Source organism: Bos taurus, chromosome 19 (genome assembly GCF_002263795.3).
Source record: "Bos taurus isolate L1 Dominette 01449 registration number 42190680 breed Hereford chromosome 19, ARS-UCD2.0, whole genome shotgun sequence".
In the NCBI taxonomy this organism is placed as follows: Eukaryota; Metazoa; Chordata; class Mammalia; order Artiodactyla; family Bovidae; genus Bos; species Bos taurus.
Window position 1 is genome coordinate 28,102,425 of NC_037346.1, and position 26,127 is coordinate 28,128,551.

General features: G+C 39.9%; 1 protein-coding gene across 6 annotated transcripts in view; it reads right to left on the minus strand.

Annotated features, from left to right (window-relative positions):
* Nucleotides 1-26,127, minus strand: part of MYH10 (myosin heavy chain 10) — a 122,130-nt gene that overhangs the window by 40,852 nt on the left and 55,151 nt on the right. For all 6 annotated transcript variants that reach the window (XM_059877752.1, XM_005220298.5, XM_005220299.5 and 3 more), the window contains 8 exon segments: nucleotides 15,063-15,126; nucleotides 13,169-13,267; nucleotides 11,403-11,546; nucleotides 11,056-11,151; nucleotides 7,777-7,895; nucleotides 6,995-7,147; nucleotides 2,959-3,132; nucleotides 301-474 (listed from right to left, as the gene is read on the minus strand). In XM_059877752.1, coding sequence (XP_059733735.1) covers nucleotides 301-474; nucleotides 2,959-3,132; nucleotides 6,995-7,147; nucleotides 7,777-7,895; nucleotides 11,056-11,151; nucleotides 11,403-11,546; nucleotides 13,169-13,267; nucleotides 15,063-15,126 — 1,023 coding nt within the window.

Sequence of the window (26,127 nt, forward strand, 5' to 3'; positions counted from 1 at the left end):
TTCACAGAACCTCTGCCAGGCAAAAGATGGCAACTTCAGGCTGAACCCAAGGTGCCTGGAGTACCGCCCTGTTCCCTCCCCAGCAACCAATCAAAAGGAAGTCACATATTCTGCAGCCTTCACCCTAAAAACCTTCCTCCCAAAGCACTGGGGAGCCTGGGGATTTTAAGCATGAGCGGCCCATTCTCACTGCTTGGCCGTGCAATCCCTGCTTCACATCCCAGCACATTTGTTACAACCCTCATCAAAAGTAGCAAAATTTCAAGCGTGGTACTTTTAATGGAATTCTTTCACTCTTACCTTCCCTGCATAATGGATAATGCAAAAATCAGCTTTGTCTTTCAATTGACGTGGTTTCTGAAACTTGGAGTGGGACCCTTGCTCTTGAACGAGCTTTTCAACAAAGGTCTTATCTGTGGCTTTAGGGAACCAGCACTCTTCATCCAGAAGGGCCAGCACGCCAGGAGGGTTAGCCTGATAACAGAGGCAAGAAGAACTGACATAGTTTGCACATCACTGTACATGTAAGGATGTTTTCCACTGGGTTTGGCAGTTTAACTTCCAAAACAATTAGAGCTTCACGAGTATCTATGGAAAGCAAACTTCTAGGATAACAGGTACTGCCAAACTATAACTGTAACGCAAATGCTGAGATCTCAAATGGCTGAGTACTGGCAAGAAAACAGATGAATACTGTATTTCATAAACTTATTAAAAAAAAAAAATTCCAAGTAGATTAACTCCCAAAAAGTAGCAAATAAGAGACACCAGAAAGGAAACAGAAGGTATAGAGAAACTTAGTCTTTATAGTCAATAAACCCTCCACAACCTGGAATGCTTCAGACATTTTATATCTTATCCAGGTCAATTTAAGATTTCTGTTTAAGTGATGATTAAATGAGCATTTCACACTTTGTGAAATATTTAAAACTACAGTTAAGTAGAATATATGGAAGGTGATGATATAATTTATCAATTACTTTTTAGGTTTGTGTTGAGAGCCTGTGTTATTTCACTCAACTAACTCACTGAAAAAAGCCTGAGAGGCACAAAGACAGAAAGTAGACTAGTGCCTGGGGTGCTGAGGAAAGGGAACGGGAATGACCGCCAAACGTACCAAGTTTCCTTCTGGGATGATGAAAACGTTGTGGGATTAGACAGTGGTAATGGCTGTACAACTCTATGCTGAAGCTCACTGAATTCTGTACTTCAGAAAAAATTTTAGGGTAGTGAACTCTGTCTCAAATAAAAAAGTGTCCGGAGCATGCTATTCTGGAAGGTCAAAAACCTTTTTTGGGGAAGAGAGTGGGCGTATACCTGAAAGCTAAACGAAATATTACAATAGCAATGGCCTACGCTATAGAGGTTTGGGGTCATGGTTTACCGCCATACTGCAAATATGGCAAGTTTCTGATCCAAGACTGAACAGACCAATTCTAGGGTACCACGATGAAATCAGCATTTGGGATAAATCCCTACCAGTTTTCCTCAACTCACAGGCCCTTTGTATTTATTAGAGAAGAGCTAACTCTGTACAAATAATGACTAAAAAGTAACTGGAAGGACGTCTCTAGTGGTCCAGTGGTTATGTATACTCCTTGCAATGTAGAGGACATGGGTTTGATCCCTGGTCAGGGAACTAAGATCTCACATGCTGTGCAGCATCTAAGCCACAGCTACTGAAGCCTGTGTGTTACAACTAGAGAATCTGTGCGCCATAAGGAAAGATCTGGCATGGCGCAACAAAGATCCCGTGTATGGCAACGAAAGACCTGACACAGCCCAATAAATAAACATTAAAAAAAAAAAGTAACTGGAGGTCCTAGTTAAACATGATTGAAATGTCATAACGTGGTCAGAGAAAGGCTGAGGTTAACAGAACAGGAGCAGGTAGAAGCAGCTGAAAGCCCAGGACTAAGACCCTCACTCCCCGGCTGTTTAGTTTCCGGCTCCTCTATTTAAAAGAATTTGCAGGGTTCAGAGATGCTGAAAGAACGCTATAATCAAAGGCAAGCAGGTTTAGTAGGGATCCTACAGAAGAGATGGGCCAGAGAGGCATTTAACCCGATTTTACCCACTCACGAGAACCTTGAGAAATGAAGTTCTGGACTAAGGTAAGTGAAACACACATCTTTCTGCCATAATTTTTACATTTTTAATCTTTCAATGAAAATATTTCTAAATTCTGAAAGAGGAGCCCAAATATAATTTAATCTTTTCTAAAGGACTCCAAGACAGCATGACTCAGAAGATCCATAATTTTGTCTCCTTTTTATTCTTCCGATTTCATCCTTTAGTGTCAAGATCTCTGTTATCACTTTTCCTTTTAATTGAGGATTTCTAAAGAGTTGTTTGGGAGACGATGTTTCGTCTCCTGGTCAGAGTTTCAGAAGAAGCTGGCCGGAGGCTGGGCTACGAGAGGTCAGGACAGATGACAGCCTGGCAGGCGCCCCCCAGAGTCACTGTTTGATATCTTCTTTCCAGAAAATACTGCCCTCACTCTACATTTTGAAAGGCTCCTCAAACGAATCATACTCCCATATCATTCTACATGTTATTGTTAAATGTTTTACGATTATAAACTCTTACAAACATTGTAAAGAGCACCTTTGTACTTACGAGGATAAGCTTCAGTGATCCCCCAAAATGGATCTGCACGACCCACCTAATTCATAGCTAGACACAGAACCAATAAGTCTTGGACATGTGCCTGGTTGAGCCCCACACCCACGAGAGGACAGGACACGACTGAGAGAAAAGACAGCTCGAGAAGGGTCTTACTTGCAGGCTCTTCACTTTTTAAATGGGTATTTCATCAAAGCATCCTAGTAAATTTAGATCAGAAAATTATCTTCACGCTGATGAGACAGGAACATTTCCGTCTCAGTTTATGGGAAGAAAAGCTCAAGGCACCGCCTGAACCCGGGTGGAGAGCCGGCCGGCAGGAGAGGGTCTTACAGGTCTCTCGATGAGGTCAATGCAGGGCTGCAGGTCGAGGCCAAAGTCGATGAAGTTCCACTCGATGCCCTCGCGCTGGTACTCCTCCTGCTCCAGGATGAACATGGTGTGGTTGAAGAGCTGCTGCAGCTTCTCGTTGGTGTAGTTGATGCACAGTTGCTCGAATGAGTTCAGCTGCGGAAGTGGGGCGGGGGAGAAGGAGAGGAGGGGAGAAGGAGAGGAGGGGGAGGAAGAGAGGACCAGTCAGCTTGTTCTCAAAATGTTCTTGAGGAGTTATTAACCAGGTCTCAACTACCCTAGACTGATGAGGATCTCTCTTAATCTACGCACAAGCCCCGCCACCCCACCCCCAGATCATGTTACTGAGAAACTAAAATGAGAACGTGATAAACTCAGTCTGCTATTGTAACTCAGTTCAGTTCAGCCGCCCAGTCGTGTCCGACTCTGTGACCCCATGGACTGCAGCACGCCAGGCCTCCCTGTCCATCACCAACTCCCGGAGTTTACTCAAACTCATGTCCAGAGAGTTGGTGATGCCATCCAACCATCTCATCCACTGTCGTCCGCTTCTCCTCCTGCCTTCAATCTTTCCCAGCATCAGGGTCTTTTCAAATGAGTCAGTTCTTTGCATCAGGTGGCCAAAGTATTGGAGTTTCAGCTTCAGCATCAGTCCTTCCAATGAATATTCAGGACTGATCTCCTTTAGGATGGATTGGTTGGATCTCCTTGCTGTCCAAGGGACTCTCAAGAGTCTTCTCCAACACCACAGTTCAAAAGCATCAATTCTTCGGTGCTCAGCTTTCTTTATGGTCAAACTCTCACATCCATACATGACTACTGGAAAAACCATAGCCTTGACTAGACAGACCTTTGTTGGCAAAATAATGTCTCTGCTTTTTAATATGCTATCTAGGTTAGTCATAGCTTTTCTTCCAAGGAGCAAAAGTCTTTTAATTTCATGGCTGCAGTCACCATCTGCAGTGATTTTGGAGCCCAAAAATATAAAGTCTGTCACTGTTTCCCCATCTATTTGCCATGAAGTGATGGGACCAGATGCCATGATCTTAGTTTTCTGAATGTAGAGCTTTAAGCCAACTTTTTCACTCTCCTCTTTCACCTTTATCAAGAGACTCTTTAGTTCTTCACTTTCTAGCATAAGGGTGGTATCATCTGCATATCTGAAGTTATTGATATTTCTCCTGGCAATCTTGATTCCAGCTTGTGCTGCATCCAGCCCAGCATTTCTCATGATGTACTCTGTATATAAGCTAAATAAGCAGGGTGATGTACTCCTTTCCCTACTTGGAACCAGTCTGTTGTTACAGTAGCTGACATACTCCTTTCCCCACAGATTGGTTCCAAATAGTGAAAGGAGTACGTCAGTTACTGTAACTGATTATCTACAAATAAAACCATCTTTACTAGTGAATGCTTAATGAAGAGAAATGAATAAATGAGAAAGTGAGAAAAATGAAAAAAGACTCGGGAAGGTCAGAGGCTGAGGAGGCAAGCGCATCTCTGAGCACTTTGTGGGTCTGGAGAACAGATGGGCTGCTGTCCTGTCCCCTCTGCTCCTTACTTAGGCCAGTAGCTCCAGAATGAGTTAGGAAAAAAAAAAAAAAAATTTTTTTTTTCATCTGTTACAGACATTTCAGTTTTTCTCTGTGTGAACTCTGCCCATTTCTCCACGGTGCTGTTGATGGGATGAAAAATGAAAGGATAAAGTAACAGGGGTAATTTTCTTAAAGCAACTGCGTTCTGTGAGAAGTACTCAGTCTTGTTTTCTGCCTCCATGCTGTCCACACAAGTACCATGGGGCCATAAATAACGTCTTTCATTATAAAAAGTGATCTTCAATTACAGAAGGTTTAATCAATCCCCAAGGAATAGACTTATGGTCTGAAAAAGCCACTCCAATCTTCCCTGGGAGGTGCTGCACTCTGTTTTAGAATGAGCTCATGCTAGGAGGGCGGGGCAGCGTCTGCCTTGTTCAATGCTGTATTTCTGGTGAACCGCATCAGCATTTGCAGAGCGCCTGATGGTGGTGATGTTTATGTGAATGGATTTTTCTCTGCCTTAAGATCACGGGACTTAGTGCTCTACTCAGCCTGAGCTACCATGTATGATGGTATTTTTGTTAAATAAAGGTCTACTTGCCTTCCATATTTAAGCTACTAAAAATATTTTTAAATTATTTGTTTTTAAATTGGTTAATGCCTGGTATAAAATTTGAAATGTACAGAGAGTTGCACTGAGAAGTCTCACTCTGATCACCCGCTTGATCACGCTAATCAACCACTGTCACCTATTTCCTGCAATCTTTCCAGAAAGTCTGCGCACTCATAAATGTGTGTGCTACCTCGGCTTTTTAAGCTTAACAAAGTATCTTGGGGTCTGTACTATAAAGCCACCCCATGCTTTACAATGGGTGCACAATTCTCTACTTCACGGATATATGTCATAATTAATCAAATCAACCTCCTGTGGTGAACATAAATCTCCTAATGGTGGACAGTTAGGCCTTTCCCATTCTTTTCCCATGATAAATAATGCTCACTAAATAATTCTGCATTTTTAGTATCTAAAACATTTTTCTACTATGTATATTCATGTCAAATCTGAAGTTCTACAGCTTTATATTTTATATCTCTTAGTATCCTCTTTTTATTTCTTTTTCAGAATTTTACTATCTATGCTTTATTAGTTTATTTTTCAAATTAGTTTTAGAAGCAGGTCACCTAGTCTTCCTCTACCCCTTAAAATTCCTATGAATGGTTTTTAAACAAGTATGTTCTATTTCAAGATAAATTTGGGGAAGATTTACACCCTTATAATGCTGAATTTTCTCACCCAAGAACAAGGCACATTTTTACATTTCTTCAAGTCTTTTGCTTTTTACAGTAGCACTGTAAAGTTGTCTTCAACTAAATCTTATCCATTTTTTCTCAAATTTATTCTTAGGTATTTCATCCGTTTTTTGCAGTTGGAAGTGGAGGTCTTTTTCATCATTATATCTGCTGATTGTTTACAGACAGGAAAGCAACAGACATGCAATTTGCATGCAGCCACCTTTCATGATTTTTCAGTTATTCAGAAATCAATACATATTAAAGCAATCTCTTACAGTGTCAGTGGCAGTTTGGTGGATAAAACTACTATACCATAACAGTTCAGATTTTATGAGGACAGACATAATCCAAAAGGGTTCATTTCAAAACAAGACAATTCAATTTGGCCAAAGTATTACCCTGATCCCAAGAAGTATTTATGCCTTACTATATAATTGGTCTATCAAAAGAGAGATAAAGTTTTACATTTTTAGGAGACCAAAATTTTATCAAGGTTTTAGCAAAACCACAGTAGGTATGTGAATACAAACCTTTGATGGATTGATGCTGTCTGGAGAATCTAGTCAGATTAATAATGAAATATATTGAAACACATCAACAAATGCTGTGGGTGTGTCTTCAGAACAGAGACCATCACGTCTCTTCATTTCTCCATCTCACAAGGCTGCTCCCGACCCCCACCCAAACCACCATCATCTGGCCCCTGAGCTATGACACCACCACCCTCCACACTCTCCCCACGTCTGCTTTTCCATCTCACACTCTGTGTTTCCGGCTCCTCTGCCCCTCTGGTCAGCTACGTCTAGATACCCTGGCTTTTGGCAGTTTCTAACATCTAACAAATTCTCTCCCACACAGGACACTAGACCTACTCTTATGTTGCCGGGGATTCTTCCTGAGGCTGGGCTTCTCATGCTGAGCTCTTAGCAGCTGCGAGCACACTTTGCACTGTGGGTCTCCCCAATTCCTTCCATCACAGCCCCTTTCTCACTTCATTATTCAAAATCCCGAGAATTTGGTGGTTTTTCTTAATGTTTGACTCTCTACTAGAATGGCAGGGACTGTACCTGCTTATCTGCCATCATATCCCTGGTGCCTGGCACTGCAGTTGGTACACTGTGAGCCTGGAAGATTATTTGATGAAGGAATAAACAGAAGCAAGAAGAGCAGGAGGGAGAATGACATACCTCAAAAATCTCAAATCCAGCGATGTCCAGGATCCCAATGAAGGAGGCCCCTTGCCGTTTGGTCCTGTCCAGAGCTTTATTGATGCGGTGAACGAGCCAGCGGAAGAGCCGCTCATAGGTAGCTTTTGCCAAAGCTTCTACTGCAAAATCTGCCTGTAATCAGACAACAGCAACCTTTTAGTCTGAAAATAATCTCAGCAAAACACTAAAAGCTGTTAGATGGAAGGAATTTAATGATCTACAGTGCCCTCCAAACCCTAAAAGAGCACTTACCGCTTAATCATGTCTCAGTTTTATACATCAACAGAGGATATTAGTACAATTAGATACAGAGTGGAGATAATCAATATAGGAGATGGATGAAAATGCCCAGTAAAAATGACTTCCTCCCCCTGCCCCTGGGCTTCTGTGCAGCATTATAAGCCCAGAGTCCACCATGAAACAGGTGATTCTAACTCCTACATTCCCGGTGCTGTGCCCTCCTCCCCTTACAGGAACAAGGGATCAGTCAGGGCAACCCCTGCTGGGTGGGATGCCAGGGTACACAGCTTTTTCCTCCTGGACGGTTCATCTACCTAGGGAAAATTCAAGGTTATATTTCAAACTTCCTTTTTTATAAGTCACCTCTAAAAATTTTCTGTGAGGAAACAGTCAACTAGTACCAAGAAACATCTGGATGATGGAGCTTTTATTGGTTCAATTTGCTACATGCCAATCAGAGTGTGTCATGACCACGGTTATCAATCACTCAAGCAACTGTGTGATAACTGCGTTAAACTTACTTGTTCTTTGGTCTGGGCTTTCTGCACGTAGTCTCGGCCGACCTTGATCCGGGGGGTGAGAATGGCCCGAGTGAACTCCATCACATTCATGCCAAGAAGATGGCAGAGCTTCTGTGCAACTAGAGGGTAAAAGGCCTCCTAAATACCAGGCTTCTCCTTACCAACCTACTCATAGCACATTCAATAAACACTTGAAACACCTTAGTAATCACCTAATTGTATTAAGAAATTAAATATAACTTTTAAGGTTAGACAGGTGTTAGGTCTCATAAAAACTACCTTCATCCTTTCATATTAACAACACTTATCCTTAGGCCATAAGAGATGATTAGTCAGCAATTACTCTGGATAGCTTAATAGAAGTTACTAAGTCTTAGAACTCATGGATAATGCAGAGAATGAGAAAAATGGTGTTCAAAATATTTTAAATCATGTTACCAAGATAATTTGTCATGCCTACAGAGTGATCCTAGTACTTTAGCAGGCAAGAAACCTAAGGGATTTTAAAAATCAATTATTTGATTACATGGCTCACATTAAAAAGCTGCTAATTTTGTTATTGTGGATTCTCACCAAATTTAGGGCACTTTCCTCAACAGAAGTTCACTGCCTAATGTCACTAAGGTCCAACAAGTGTTCCAATTACTAATAAATGTTTAAGCGTTAAAAGAACAATAAAATTCTCTAAGGAGAAACACATTTTGAGTCATATAAAGGCATAACCAAGTTCATTCTCAAAGATGCACTGCATCCCACTCCCCTGATCCAAGTCAACTGCTGGCCACCCAGCAGCACCCCTGGGTGGGCAGGGAGGCTGTGCCTCAGGGAACACTTCCTTTGGTTTATGAGTCTTCTCACCAGCTACCCTCCTCACCCTCTACCCTCCTGGCTCCTTTCAGTTAATGTACATATATGTGCATGTGTGTGCGTGCTGGGAAGCTGAAAAATACACAGAAGTAGAAAAAGCAAATTGCTCAAATTCTTTTTTGTGATGATAAACATCATTTTAGCAGCTAAAAAACACACTTTACAGAGTGACTCTATCTTGGCTTACTCTCCTCCACGAGGAAAACAAGTTCCCTTACTACATTTTCTACTTCTAAGCCTTATTACTCTGCTATTTGCCACTTTTGTTTTTCTTTATAGTTATTTTCAATCTAAAAGGTAACAATCTGCCTATATCGCTGAGAAAACTCCAGTGGGGAGCAGGTAAATGTTTGGGTGTCACTGGGAACAGAGCCCTTCACCCTGACTGTGCCCCGTGGTCACTCAACACATGCCTCTGGCGCCCGCCATCCCACAGATCAGTGGTTAGACCTGGCAGACTTTTCTTGGTTTTCATAGTGGCAATAATGACCCTAATTTCCCAGTTCTCACCTGCTCTGTTTGTGACTGTTTTTCAGATTTTAATCTAGTTTCACATTCCCTTATATCCAAAGCCCAGTAACTGAAATGTGCTCTTCCTTTTGGTTCATTATTATGTTTGTGATAAATTTCTGTGACTAGACGTACTTTTCTTGCTCAAATCTGTGGTGCTTCTGGTACTACAGGTTAACAGCTATTTGCTGTATTTACGTTATTCATCGAGGGTGAGGGGGTGGGGATGGGGTGGGGAGGGTGAGGAAGAATGGTCGGGAGTGATGTGCTAATGAAGGTAATTTTAGTTTTAGTCTTATTAATGATAGCAGAGAATAAGACTTTTCTGAAAAATGCCATTTTGATACCAACATGTAAAAATGCCATGGGAAATTAACATATAATAATATATTAACCTGATGAAAAAAGCCAGTCACAAAAGACAAACACGGAATGATTCTACTTATACAAGGTACCCAGACTCGTCCTATTCACAGAGACAAAGTAGAATGGCGGTTGCTGGGGGAGGGGGATATGGGGACTTGTTTTAGAGTTTAAGTTTGCAAGATGAAGTCTAGAGAGTGACTGCATGATAATGTGAATATATATTACTGAACTATATGCTTAAAAAAGAGTTAAAATGACAAGTTTTGTTATGTGTAATTTTACTAGAATTAAAAAATTTGAAATACTGATAACCTGAAAGACTCTGGTAAGAGAAAGCAGAAATATCATCAATACAAACAGAAGTCCAGGTGTATATATCCACTTCAAGCCCTCATTTTCTGATCCTGAGTTGAGCATCAGACTGAAATGTTTACAAACGAAGTATCTGGGATTTGCTTTGAAATAATCTAGGAAAGGGGAAGTGGTATAAATGAAACACAGGCCATGGGTTGGTGGTCATCTATGCCAGGAGACAAGAACGTGGTAGGAGGTCCTTCCACTCTGCTCTCCCCTCTCACACGTTTAAATTATGCTGTAATCAAAAAGTACACACTCTGGCACACTACAACAGTGCAAGTGTTAATTAACCACCACTACTACCTAATATAGGTAATAATTCAAGAAAATTTATAGAGTTGTAATTTTTTAAAGCTTCTTATTCAATAAAAAGCAATTAATTTGTTACTTCTATTACTGGGGATGTAATGAACGGCCATGAGGCAATGACATTGGAGCCATTTTGGCTTTTAAAAAACAGTTGTTCTATAAACGAATCAGGAAAGGAAAAGGAGAGAAGGATGCTCCCGGGAGGCAAAAGAACGTTCTGGTGACCAAGCACTGAGTCAACACACAGATGCGTCAGCTTTGTGTCTCTGGACTGTCGGAAGCAGACCTCACAAGGCTTGCAAACACATTTTGAAGTGAAGTCGCTCAGTCGTGTCCGACTCTTTGCAACCCCATGGGCTGTAGCCCACCAGGCTCCTCCATCCATGGAATTTTCTAGGCAAGAGTACTGGAGTCGGTTGCCATTTCCTTATGGTTCTCAAATTTTTGTTTTTAACTGCTGTGAATTTCAAGCCATTTTCAATATTTAAAAGTTTGAAAATTTTCTATTAAAATCTAGGTTTCCACCTTTCTCTGAAAAATCAGTTCTAGTTGGCAGCCCTGGACCTGCATTCTGGCAAGGAGAAAACAGGCTGGAAGCCAACAGCTGCACTCCCTTAGGGATGAGCCGTGTGGTCTCTTCAGCCCACCCCCAAGTCCTAACCCCCGTTACTAAGGCAGGGTCCCTACACCCGCTTCTCAGCTGGCACTCCATCCTCCTCCCTCCTTTCTGGAATCAGACTGACCCTTATGTAGGCATGTGGAGCCTCGTGGGAGACACCTCAAGATGCTTTTATGCTCGTGTTGTAACACATTTTTGGAGAACACAACAGGCCATAGAAACAGAAATAAAATCAGTGTTCATCAGCCTACCTGTATTTTCCGGCATGGAGGCTTGATCAGTGTTTCGCTCCTTTTTGAAAGAAATATTTCCAAACTGAAGCACTGAAGATACCACTTTAAGCATTGCTGTATGTTGATATAAAAAGAAAAAAAAAAGTAAGATATGACATCAAAACGTAGAGGACATATTCTAATGTATTTTGTGCTAAAAATTAGCTATATAAAACTTTTCAGAAAGATAAATCTCAGGATTTCATAAAATTAAGAGGTAGGTCCCATTAATTTCACAATCATTTTCTAGTTTAGGTTTTTTACCCCTAATGTATAAGTCTTGGTAAAACTGAGCATCAGAATCTTATTAGAGAAATCATACATACACAGAATCTCTTCATGGGAGAAGCCCATTATATGCATTGCCTCCATTGTCTCCTGGAAGTTATCTTTGTCTTGTTGTCCCGGAATAGGAATATAGCCATTGGAGAGAAATCTGTAGTTATTAAATCCTTCAAGGAGCAAATCAGCTGAAAGAAAACAGAATACAATGTCATAAATAGTCATCAACAGACTGAAGCACAGCCCCATCTTCAAACTGGACCCACAGGACAGAAAAACATCTAATCCACCACCACCACAGACTTTTGCTTCCTTTACATTCTTACATAAAATACACAGTCTTCCATGATCTGTACAACGAAAGAAATGATGATGTAAACAACAGAAATCTCAACAGGGGCTTTGGGGACAGTGGTTTATACAATATTATATTTGAAATCAGATAGCTGGGAAATGATATCAATTTTCCAGATAACTAAACTTTATTGTTTTCAGATTTAAATACTTCTGACATCTTTTGAGGAGAAGCCTTCAAACCCGTATTCTATGTTCCTGGTGTGGAACATGGGCCCGCCAAGTCCTGAGCCCAGTCAGCACCCTGGAACCCTTTCTCCAGGTCAGTCTGCTTAGTGGTCCATTTGCCTTTGAGAGCGAGGTCTGACATAGCACTAGTCTGACAGGGTATTATAACAGACACGCCCACTGACTCTCTTACTTCAGGGGACATGAATAAGCAAGAACAAGCTCCTTTTCAATAAATGTGTTCTTAAGAAAAGAAGAGTGTGCAAAATAGTAAAACATGGTTTTTCCTACAATAGATGTTATCTGTGCTTCTGGCTTTCTATGTCACTGGCTCTCCTGCAGAGAACTCCTGATCACATCAATCCCTTAATTCTTATCTACATCACATGGAGCTTCCACTGGGTATTGCTTAAAAAAAAAAAAAAAAGAAAATTCCTTCTTTTAACAGTTATTTTCTTGATTCATTACTGCTTTCAGTCTGCCAGGCTGAAAATGAGGGTTTTCTTCCCTTTAGCATTACCTACTGCATAACCTTGAAATTTTAGTCTCTCAATGGCAATTACTCTATTTATTGCTTTTTTTTTTTTCCTTGCAGGTTTTTAACTAATTTCTGGGTTTAACGCTTCCACAGATGATCCATGGTTAGTAAAAGCCTAGATCTCAAGTGAGAAAAGGATCATAGGGTTTTATATGTCTATTGTGATATCTAAATAACATACATACTAATTCTAGAGAAGCAGCATTTACTCTGAGACTCAGAAGAAACCAAGAAGTTGTGCATCTTCTTCTGACCCAGCAAAATTCTGACCCAGGAAAGAACTTACTTTTTACCTTGTCCAACTCTAAATTTCTGGTCTTTGTGATTCACAAAATAAATAAAAATCCACACAGGCTCTTTCTAGTACTACTGGAAGCATAACATACATTCAGTTGTAAATCTAGGAATACACACATGTATTCAATTTAACTTTATTAAATAAATTTATTATTACTTTTATATTTACAAATTTTGAAACAATATTTGTATAAAACACATCATATGCCTTCAAATTTAAAATTATTTTAAAAGAAAAGTACAAAAGATAATATACCACCACCCATATGCCTGCCACTTAAAGTACCTATCCCATGGCTTGAAGTTCAATTTCACTTTCATAATTGAGCCAGCTAGAATTTTGGTGTGTGTATGTGCATAATTTTACAACTGTTCTCTTTGTCAAAAAAAAGTATTATAAAAGATATTCAACTGAACATAAAACAGTAAAAAAAAAAAAAATCTGTAACTTACACTTCAGATGTTCTCCTGCTCCAGATAACAATTGGTAAAAGATATGAAAAGTACGCTCATCTTTTGCTTGACGAACAGCACGAGATTTTTCCAGAAGGTCTGAGCAACGGTGGTTAAGGGTGACAATGAAAAGGTGGTCTCCTCTCAGTGTACACATTTAATTTGTAAGATTTTTCTTTCTTTAGAATACAGTAACTAGTCTGCAATGAATCACTCTAAATGATGGAATTTTGTATGCGGAAAAAGAAAAGACATGCAGTTTCTGTTTCTCACTAATCTTCTAGAACCTCTGAACTTGCAGGGAGCTTGAAGATCAGAGTGCTTCCCTCACCCCTCCCTCCACCCACACTACCCTGACTTGGATTATGTTCAAAGAACACAGCTCTACACAAGGAGCCGTGAGACGCTATAAAAAAAAGGGAAGCCAAGTTGTCTGAGGTGGAAAAGCCTTTTAACAGCAGACTTATTATTGCAATTTCACAAAGAAGGAAACCAGGGCACAAAGAAATTACTCAAACAGCACAGTCAGAAACCAAGACTTTGCTGGACTCCAAAATGTGCATAACTCTGGTACCACTCCAGTCAGTCAGTACCCATGTGTCAGAACACCGCAGCCCCGTGTGGGTATTTGGGGCGTGGATCTGGGGCCTGTTTTGGTTTCTCTGTCCACTGAGTCTGGATGCTCCTGGAATATCTCTGCACTGACAGTCCCACTGGACTCCCAAGAGTCTCAGTTCCACTGCCCTGGGAGAGAATTATCTCTGAATTAAATCTTCCTGGGGCCACCAAAGCAAACTGGGTATGTGCATATAGCCTAATTAAAAATTGGACTATCCCAAACACACCCTCCACATTCGGTGAAGAGTGCATGCACATGAAGGATGCTCTTCAACGTGAAGAGACTCCAGCGCAGCGGTCGCCAACCCTTTTGGCACCAGGGATTGGTTCTGCGGAAGATGATTTCTCCATGGCCCAGAGTGGGGGTGGTCTGGGGATGATTCAAGCGCGTTACAGTCATTGTGCACTTTTTCTATTATTACATTAGTTCCACCTTGGATCTTCAGGTGGTAGAGGCTGGGGACCCCTGCTCTGGATCCATTTGCCTGTCATGTTCAAGTGTTTGTTTTGTTTTCTGGCTCTGAGCATATTTAGAGACATAAAACATAGTTCTGAATTAACAGGAAAAATCCGATCCATCCCCGACCCAAGGGCCAGAAACAATATCTATGACAAAGAGTATTAACAAGTATAGAGAACTTCAGCTGTTATTTCCTAACTGGGACATTATCATTCAGAATCATTTCTAATTTATTCTTTTTAATCACACTAATTCTCTCTATAGATCCATCGTTCCTTAAGGCTACTCTACGCTTGTGACATTTCTGAGGACTAGTCTACGTGTTTGACCTTTCTTTCCCCTCTGACTTTATTCTGCTTAACACTAAGTGAAACTGCTTCAACTCTGTAGATTATAAGGTTCATCTCAATGGGACATGGTCTCTACTAAAATCAAAAGTAGATGGGGGAAAAATGGGCTAATACAGCAGAACTGAAGATGTTACTCACCTAAATGTGCTATGAGCACACAAACACTTCCTGGGTCCATTTGCCTGTTCAAATGCCAGTATATGTACAGGTGTTCTCACCTTAGTGGGACCCTCCACTTCCCCAGCCACGCGACCAGATCATGACCCAGTGTCAAAAACAAACAACAACAAAATATCACTTTGGAGTTCATATTCAGTAGTTGAAAGTATCTAAACAAGTCACAATTTCTCTGGGCTTAAGTTTTATCATCTGGGAAATGGAAGAGGCGTCACAGAGGATGGCCACCAGGCCGCAGGAAGATTAAATCATTCTCTATTTTGAATAATGCAATTATGAAAAAGGATACATGTTTCAATGTTGGCCCCAACGATATAGCCAGTTACATCAAAGTTGATCCGAATAAACTTGCCCTGAAAATAAATTACAAAAAAAAAAACTGAAAATAAATTAAGGACACAGGAGATCTGAACACTATAATAAATAAGCCAAAGTTACTCTGTCATGTATCCACAAGTTGGTTACAAAAATGGAATCTTAAATATATTATCCCAAATAAAAGGAAAAGAAAAAGCCTCAATAAACTTAGGGCTGGGGTAGGTTACTTTACTGGACATAATAAAAATAAAATGCTAACCATTTAAAACTTTTTAAAAGCTCTTCTAACACCTCCCAGAATATTGGAAATAAAAGCAAAAATAAACACATGGGACCTAATTAAACTTAAAAGCTTCTGCACAACAAAGGAAACTATTAGCAAGGTGAAAAGGCAGCCTTCAGAATGGGAAAAAATAATAGCAAATGAAGCAACTGACAAACAACTAATCTCAAAAATATACAAGCAACTCCTACAGCTCAACTCCAGAAAAATAAATGACCCAATCAAAAAATGGGCCAAAGAACTAAATAGACATTTCTCCAAAGAAGACATACAGATGGCTAACAAACACATGAAAAGATGCTCAACATCACTCATTATCAGAGAAATGCAAATCAAAACCACTATGAGGTACCATTTCACGCCAGTCAGAATGGCTGCGATCCAAAAGTCTACAAGCAATAAATGCTGGAGAGGGTGTGGAGAAAAGGGAACTCTCTTACACTGTTGGTGGGAATGCAAACTAGTACAGCTACTATGGAGAACAGTGTGGAGATTCCTTAAAAAACTGGAAATAGAACTGCCTTATGATCCAGCAATCCCACTGCTGGGCATACACACTGAGGAAACCAGAAGGGAAAGAGACACGTGTACCCCAATGTTCATCGCAGCACTGTTTATAATAGCCAGGACATGGAAGCAACCTAGATGTCCATCAGCAGATGAATGGATAAGAAAGCTGTGGTACATATACACAATGGAGTATTACTCAGCCATTAAAAAGAATACATTTGAATCAGTTCTAATGAGATGGATGAAACTGGAGCCTATTATACAGAGTGAAGTAAGCCAGAAAGAAAAACACCAATACAGTATACTAACGCATATATATGGAATTTAGAAAGATGGTAACAATAACCCTGTGTACGAGATTGCAAAAGAGACACCGATGTATAGATCAGTCTTATGAACTCTGTGGGAGAGGGCGAGGGTGGGGAGATTTGGGAGAATAGCATTGAAACAAACAAACAAAAAAAAGCTCTTCTAAATAATCTGAAAGATTTTAATAGCTTTAAAAGAACACTGTATCCAGTCCTCTAATGCTAGATTTGAGAAAAGTGAAAAATAAAGATGATTTCCTAAGAAAACAGAAATTCATTCAAAGAAAAACAAGAGAAAAGTTGAACAGACCATAAACACAGAAAATAATAAAATATAATTACTCCTTTAAAAATGATGGATTGGTCTTGAATAGTTTAGCAAATTCCTTAGGGAATATTGAATTGTCTTATTACACATATAACTGTTTCAGGGAAACAGAAAATAGTGATCTTTCACAATCCATTTTATAAAGTTATCGTAACACTGAATATACAAGCTGGCAAATATATCATAAAAAACATATCAGAAAGCAAAATAAAAGCAAATATCTTACTTGCAAATATAGATATAAAAGACCAAATTAAGTATACTTTGTAAAACCAAAGAACACAACAATGATTGAGAATCCCAGGACTGCTAAGGACTGATATTTGTAAACATACCACAACTATTCATCACAGGAAAAGGCAAGGGATGGGATGACTTTCTCGGTGGACGTGGACAAGATTTAATTTAAGGGAAATGAAGACCTAAAGAAGTCACAATGATTTTGAGAGCTCTAGGACTCACACTACTTGATTTCAAGAAGCTATAGGATAATTAGGACAGCTATAGCATAATTAAGAAGGTGTGGTACTGGTGTATGGACAGAGATACAGCTCAACAGAGCAGTGTACAGTCCAGGAACTGAAAGCCTTGCTCTGCACAGGAAATGCATGGCTAGTTGATATAGCTAAAGTATCATGCCATCACAGTAACAGATGCACATTTCACTAAGGGTCTCCTTTAGATGCCCCTAAACCCCAAAGTGTTTGAGAGGGAGGTAAAAAACATAATTCCTGGATGAAGCGAAAGCATTTTGTGAAAAACAGCCTCTTAGCACCTCTCAAACAGTTATGTATAAAGTCACTCACTACGTTTATAAATTATCAAAACACTGGTTAAACTGAAACAACTCTGGACATGGGTCTAACATTTGTAACTGAGTATATGTGGACAACAGAATACATTAACAGAACGTGAAGCTGAAAAAGAGGATGGTGACACCAATATCAGCAATACCCTCAAGCTTAAAAGCGGATCTTTGTGTCACAGAACTTAAGGAGGCAACAATTTAAATTCTATCGACTACCGCGCAAATCCATCTTTAAGAGGCTGCTGGTGAGCATTTAGCAATTACTTCCATAGGGAATTTGTTAATTACTTCAGAGTCACAAAATAAACATGACAGTTTGCTTGCTTATTTGGTTAGTTTTATTTCATGAAGGGAGACAAAGTTTTGTTTGGATTTTTTTTTTAAACAGGAGAAAAAACTTTTCCTCCTTTTCAGATGGACTAGTGATATTATGTAAGCGGACTTAATAATAACAGTTAGTACAAATAACAGTTAACACAAATAACAGTTAATAAAAATAAAATGGTTGAGGCACTGAGAGATGCTGACACAATGCTCCCAACTCCAGGGGCAGCAAGGCCATGCTTTTTCAGCACCTGCAGAACAACGTGGCCCAAGCACGTCCAGGGGGCTGAGACAGAGCTGAGGGAACAGAGAAAGGATTCCCCTGGTAGTCGGGTGGAGCTGAGTAGTCTTTCGGGTTACCCAGTACATTCATTAGCTTCAAGATGAACAGTAATTTAAAGGGAGGTTCTGTGCTTGTTTTGAGTTCTCTTAAAACTACTACAGAGAGTAGCAGTCCATGATAACAGTGCAGTCTGATTTCAACTTCTAAACTGTAAGGAAAACTACTCCACTGTTTTCAAGTCTGGGCACATAGCTATTCAGAGTGGCAACCATAAACACCTTTATTCTCTTCTGACAACAGCTTCTCACTTGTTATTGCCTTTGCATTGTCAGAATGCAATACTAGAAGAATACCCAAAGCGTCTGACAGTCTGTAATTCTGTGAAGAGAGGAAGATCTTTTTTGATCTAGAACTGTAAAACATTTTCATTTTTAGATTTACAAGCACCAATTAGAATGGTCAATCCAACGAATCTCTTCATTTCGACACCATCTACTTCCCTTTAATCACTCTGATATACAATTTTGCCTCCAGCGTTTGTCCTTTTATAAACCATACTGGATAAATGCTGATTCACAAACATCACAAAAGATGAAAGAGCACTGTCACTCGGTCATTCAGAACACCAGTGGTCCAGATTCTTATTACAACATTCTCAGTGAGGAAATTCTTCCTCTTCAAAGACTAACTGGATGCCAAAGACATATTTCCTTTTGGTCTTTAGAAATACACTGTTCTTGGATCTGAGAAAATTCAAGGCTACACTATTTAGAGACTCAATCTGAGACTTCTGGAACCAAGTTCACCATCATCGTTCAGAGTCTACAATGTTGCCTATCTCTCTGCATTCATCTCATTCATCTAACGTTTGTGAAAAGTGTTCCTCTGTCATTCTTTTCTCTTGGCCATTTTGGTGAAAACTTTTGATTTTTCAACTGTGTTCACTGAAAGCTAAAAGTAGACTAAAAAATGCTCTCTGCAGCACTCTTTCATACCTTCTTGAAAGATAGTGCATTCTTTGGGCAATGTAATAAGCAAACTAAAGGACGATGCAGTAGTCATTGTGATAGCATCCTACTAGGCAATTCCATTACTCTTTATTATTCTGGTCTTGTTTTAACATTGTTGGGGATAACTGATGAGTAATGATGAATCAATTCCCAGGATGATGAAATAGCAAAGTGTTACAAAACACAGAAAAGATCACTAATATATCATAGTGATAAGATTACTAAAACCCTTAATTTTTCTTAGATTTAATAATGGTCCAAAGGAATCATATGGTAATTATGAGAGAAATGAGTTTTACTCTATTTTTAAAAATAAGTCAATTCCATCCTTTTTATGTGGAAGACCCTTAAGAAAGAATAAAGTTTAAAAACTAACAGTCCTTACAGATAGTTAGAACTGCTCAAAAAAGAAACTAAATTAAAATCAGGTCCTGATGGTTATAATGAGGATTACAATTCTTTACGACTTTTAAATAGCTGTATCATTTATACAATACTTCACTGAGCTAAAAAAAAAATAGCTATTTTAAAAGAGAGTAGTCAAGATAATGTTATTACTTCAAAACTGCAAAGAATAAACTGCCAACCCGCTGCTCAGATACTTTTTCAAACTTTTCTTTAACACTGTAGAAAAGTTAATCAAAATCATATCATACCACCTAATTCTTGCTGAGTACTTCACTTAAAACTTTGTTGTATAGTAAAATAAACTTTCAGCTTTCAATAAATTGTCTAATTTCTTTATTATATACTAGTCTACATGCAGTTTAAGTTTTCAACTTCTTTACTATTTTCTATTCCCTTTTCTTTACACTCTACATCACAAGTTCAAAATTCATTAAAAAATTCTTTATTTGGGCAAAAGAACAAAGTTGCCATACTGGCAATGTTGAACTCTAATAAATTTAAAATCTTACACTGAACATAATCCATTTTATATTTGGTGAGCTTATTTTTCCTTTACTTCATCAGAGAATATAAACTAAAAAAAGGAAGTTACATTCAGAGGAGCAATTGGAAGAAAAAAAAGCACCCTAAATTTTGGGCTTCTGAACAGGTAACCTAAAAAGAAATGTCCCAGGTTATTTTAGACATGTGCTCACTTACTTGGATAAACAAGCAAAGTCACCAACACACAACACCTAACTTTCATATCAGCTCCCTAGCCATAGGGAGCTTTTCATAACCAGCACCTGTAGCTGCTCTAACCATTACAATTAGTGCCAAACAAGTATCTTTTGGCTGAATGAAAAGGGCCAGGCAAAAAATCATGAAGAAAGTGGGGTGAGCGAGCCTACACGTGGAGAGGGAGCAGAGTGGACAGGGGTGTCCCTCCAGCCCTCCCCTGACCCCAAAGTAAATTAGTACCTCCTCACATACCGAATCAATACTCTTTCAGAATTAGCATTTTTGTTAACATACAAATCTAGACCAAAGTGGAAAACAAGTTGAGTTTTACTATTAAGTGGGCTGGGTCCTCTAATCTTTTAAACACAATATGAAGAAACTTGTGGAAGATTTTGTTGTTGTTCAGTCGCTAAGTCATGTCCTAAGTCAGGACTCTTTGTGACCCTATGGACTGCAGCATGCCAGCCTCCCCTGTCCGTCACCTTCTCCCAGAGGATGCTCAAACCCATGGCCATTGAATCACTGTGGAAGATGTCTGCTCTGTATCTGATTCCCATACAGGTCAGATTGGGGTACTCAGAATAGTCAAACCAGGATTTCGTCAACAAAGACAAAAACAAAGGAAAAAGCAAAAACAGGACAAGTATTTTCCGTTACGTATGAATGACAGAGGGTGCATTTTGATGCCATGCACACTGTGTTCCGATCCAAGGACAACTAAGACAGTGCGTTACCTGCAAGAGTCTGAACAGCAGACAACTAGCATCCTCTCTGTTATGTAAAACTGAAACTGTTAAGAATTTCACTCAAAGGAGGCAATAGGACAACTTGGATATTTTGATACTATTAAGAAAATAAGAAAATTATCTTAAAGAATTTTATCCCCTCTGAATTGACATCGACTTTCTAGAGCTTATTCTGGTGGGTGGTTACGACATATCCATAGTAACTAAACCTACATTGTTAGCACCTTACTACAGGGACAATGCAGTCTTCATGCTTTTTTCCTTCTTCCTAATTTGTATTTAAAGTTGTTGTAAGATCTGTACTTTGCTAGAAAACACAGCAGCCTAGACAGTGTGCTCTGTGTGTGAGTGAGTTTGCTCCAGGAAGAATCTCCAGTCTGGAGGTAGCTATTTGCCCTAAATGGGAAAACTCAATCGGGAAGTAATTAGCCAGGACACAATCCTGAGGCCAGATGGCTATTTTAAATGCTCCAGCTATTTTAATCTCTGAACTACACCAGAAGCTTTGTTAATTAGTAAAATGAGTTTTCTTATGAATTAAGTGGCCTTGTTACTTAGTATAATGGATGTTTGAAATTCCTGGGGGAAAATGAGTGACATTAAGAGCCCTGGTCTGACTGGAAATACACAGACATCCGCCAGCCAGTCTGGTGTGGGCCGGGTGTCAGGGCTGCAACAAGCCCCAAGGGCTGGGAGGGCAGCAGCTCGCTTGGAGGACGAGGGATGCCCGTGTAGACCCCATCCTGTCTCGGATGCCGTCACGTTGGCCTCAGTAAGTCTACAGAAAGTCTGGGTGAGGGTACTAAAGACAGAGCATCGACCGTGTTCAATTTACCTACAAAACTGATTTTGGTGCCTCCTGGCCCATACAGGTCAGGGTACAGAACTCTGACTCACTTCCGCTGTAACTTGGTAGCCAAGCAGTAGGGAGGTCACCTGGAGCCTTTATCTGGCTCCAATGGTTGGAAGCTAATTAGCTATTAATACCTTGAGGTGCATAACTTGGGAATTGCCAAACTGGCTTAAATATTTGCAAAAGAAGGAAAAAAAGAGAAAAGAACCAAAAGGGAAAAGATGTGGGGAAGTATGGAGCGTGATCCCCACTAAAACTTTCTGAGGGAAGATGTATCTGCCGATACAATCATTTTGAAATTGAAATCCCTGTTTCAAAGTTTCATTACAAGAGATTCATTTTACACAAACCTCTCCATCTGGAATGCATCTGACTTTTCAGTAAACAGAGAGCTGGACTAACTGTGAACAATTATTTTCATAAGGGTAATGCTCTCCTAAAGAATCTTCTTTAATACAAACCATATGCTAGCATCTTTGGAAAAAAAGATATTCTTCAGGAAATTACTCAGATCAAAGAAATGGAAACAAATGGATTCTAAAGTTTATGGAATTTATAGTTTCAAATATTTTCACTGCAAGCACGTGGCTTTAAATAATGACTGCATGGAATTCCACTGGACACACAATTCATCTTTTAACATCACACTGCTCTTTCATGTTGAGGTCCCACACCAACCCCAACCCCAGGCCTGGCCTAGCCATGGTGCCAGAGCCTCCCTCCTGGCCAGAGCCCCACACTTCTAAATCTGGGGCATAGGCACTATGGAAAACAGTATGGAGGTTCCTTAAAAAGCTACAAATAGTTATCATATGATCCAGCAATCCTGTTCCCAGGCATATATCCAGAAAGGATGAAAACTCGAATTCAAAAAGATAATATGCACCCTAATGTTCACAGCAGCACTATTTATAATAGCCAAGACATGGAAGCAGCCTAAATGTCCATCAACATGTTTATCAACAATGGATAAAAATGTGGCGTGTGTGTGTCTATATATATATACACATATACATATATATACACATACACAATAGAAGTCATTCATAAAAAAGAATGAAATTGCCATCTGTAACAAGATGGATGGAACTAGAGATTATCATACAGAGTGAGTAAGTTAGAAAAAGAAAGACACATATATGATACTGCTTACATGTGGAATCTAAAAAATAATGCAAATGGATTTATTTACAAAACAGAATCAGACTCACAGACATAAAAAACAAACTTATGGCTACCAAAGGGAAAGGGGAGGACAGGGACAAATTAAGAGTATGGGATTAACAGATATATACTACCACATATGAAACAGATAAGCCACTAGGATTTACTGTATAGCACTGGGAATGATATAGGTTAATATCTTGTAATAACCTATAACAGAACAGAATCTAAAAATATATACATATGTATAACTGAATCATTTTTGCTGTATAACTGAAACTAACACAATGTTGCAAATCAACTATAAAAAAAAAAGCAAAAAAATGAGGGCATGCACATTCCCTGAGGGCCTGGCACGTGCACATGCTACCTGAGCTCAAATGCATGTGATGGCAAGTGATCAAAAAGTTAAAATGAAGGTGAGCTCTGTCCACTGATTAGTCCAAGGGTCTAAAAGACTGTCTAGCACTTAGTAGGCAACTACACTGTAACTGAATGGATTCCAAAGACTTCTGCACACCTACTATGTACGTGGGAGGCACAGAGCCAGCAACTAAGGATCTGGAAAGCAAGATGGGAAGGGCCTCTACCATCAGGGATCTTATATCCTAGGAGGAAAGAAATCACAGATGAGCACAGCACAAACCACAGACTGTGGGAAGTGCTATGAAGGAAAACAGCAGGAGGCTGGGAGAGAGAACACAGGGAAACCTCCTCAGATCTGATTTAGGTTTTGAGACAAATGAGGCGTATAGGGGACAAGGATGGAGAAACTTGGACAGGCTGGAAATACGTTCTGGAAGTGGACCCACACAATTCAGTCCTGGCCTGGACACGAACAAAAAGTCAAGGATGACTCCTAGGTATTTCGGTTTTCTAGGTTTTGTTGATTCTATTTTGTTTTATGCTTAAGCAACTGGGTGACTTGATTGTATCATTTATTCACCTAAGACTTACAAAAAGATACTTTGAAAGAAAAAGAAAAAAGTTCCATTTGGAATATGTCAATTTGAGAAATCTATTAGACATCCAACTGGAGACAACAAGTAAGCAGCACAGTGACCAGCAAAGAATAGGTGCTTACTTAATAATTAACTGAAATGCACAATAAAAAATCCCATCACGTAAAATTTGAAAATGAGTCTACACTGGCTACTGTCTAACCCCGAGAACCAGGGTTGGCAACGCCCACTGAAGACTGCTGAGATGTTTTAACTGAATGTGGAAGGAGAGTTGATCAGCGGAACTAATATTGCTAAAATCAACCTTCTCGTGTTATTGCGCAGTTAAAGCCTTACGATAATAGTAACTGGTTACGCAACTCTTTCTTTAAAAAAATACTATACATATCAACGTAAAGTTGACTTTCTAAACATTAAAACTCAAAGTCAACAATTTAAAGGCATCTTTGTTTCTTGGTTGAATGATTAGCTATGTCTAACAACACTGCCTTAATAAAAAACCTTTTCTAAAAAGATCAGCTTTTACTATATTAGAGCATACTTAGTGATGATTATTCAGTAGCACAAGCACTTGGGAAAGCAGAACCTCAGCTGAATCAGGGTTTGTTGAGAATTTACACTGATGGATGATTCTTGCTAGAATCAATTTTCCTGGAAACAATCTAAGAAATTCTTCCCACCAGTAGAATGTATAACAAGTTCCCATCAGAATAATCTTTATCAACTTTTGGACAAGCTGTGCCAATAACAAGCATTAAGGGGACTATGTACAGTTACTACTTTACAATGAATTTCCTAATTTAGACTACCATTTAAAGGAGAACATCAGAGGAGTTTCTTAACCTCCATATAACTGATGTGTGGGGATAACTCTGGTGTGGGGCCTCCTGTACATTGCAGAACGTTCAGCAATATGCCTGGCCTCCACCCACGAGATGCCAAGTGTAGGAAACCTAGGGGATCCCAAATTGAGAACCACTGATCTACAGTAATGCAAATTACAGATTTGTTATTTTAGACGCTAAGTTGTGTCTGACTCTTTTGCGACCCCACGGACTGTTGCCCACCAGGCTCCTCTCTCTATCCATGGGATTTCCCAGGTAAGAATACTAGAGTGGGTTATCATTCCCTTCTCTAGGGGATCTTTCCAACCCAGGGATCAAACTTGTGTCTCCAGCACTGGCAGGCGGATTTTTTTTTTTTTAACCTCTGAGCCACCTGGGAAGCCTGTGGAACTGAGGCCTCTTGCCAAAAGCTACCCGAGTAACAAGCTGGGAAGCTAAGCTCCTCCAGTCTCAGCAGCCTTCAGATGCTTAGCGCTAGCCAATCACACGGTAATGACGACCTCCCAGCAGACCCTGAACCAGAACCAGCACCCAGCAACACTGAGACAACAAATGCTCTACATCACTAGGACTTATGGCATCTGGTTACAAAGCAGTAGCCTCTAACACCTGTCTCTCTGCCCCAAACACAAGGTCCCCATCCGCTGAGTCCTTACCTTTTAATAATGGGATCACCACATTCTAGACCAAAGGACAGGTCTGGTTAGTAGCAGTTTACCTTTTCTAGGCAAAAGTGAGACAAATGGGCACAAAACTGTTTCTCTTGGATTTGGAATGTGGTTTGGGGGACGGGGGTGTTTAGAAATCAGGAGAGACTGGCACCTTGATTTATGCGGTAAAATAAGACATTATCCACTACGAAGTCCTTGAAAATCTTTACAACACTCTCATACCAAAGCTGGAGAAGGCAATGGCACCCCACTCCAGTACTCTTGCTTAGAAAATCCCATGGACAAAGGAGCCTGTTAGGCTGCAATCCATGGGGTCGCTAAGAGTCGGACACAACTGAGCGACTTCACTTTCACTTTTCACTTTCATGGATTGGAGAAGGAAACAGCAGCCCACTCCAGTGTTCTTGCCTGGAGAATCCCAGGGACGGGGGAGCCTGGTGGGCTGCCGTCTATGGGGTCGCACAGAGTCGGACACGACTGAAGTGACTTAGCATAGCATAGCATACCAAAGCTGGTAGCTACCTCCGGCTCCATGACATAGCCACTAAACACAGGGCTTTCAGCAAAAAGAATTTAATTGTGGCTCAGACTCAACTCTGATGATCCATGGAATGACAGAAACTCTAAACGCAGCTCAATTTCCTCAGATCTGAAAGTCACAGCCATGCTTCTTACTGACACAGGCATATTTGTTATCCCACTCTGTAGAGACAAAGCTAAAATAATTACTAAATGAACTTGGACGAAGCAGATCTTCAGATTTTATCTTACTAGGAATAAACAGTATTCCAAGCAAATACGTCCCTACTGCTT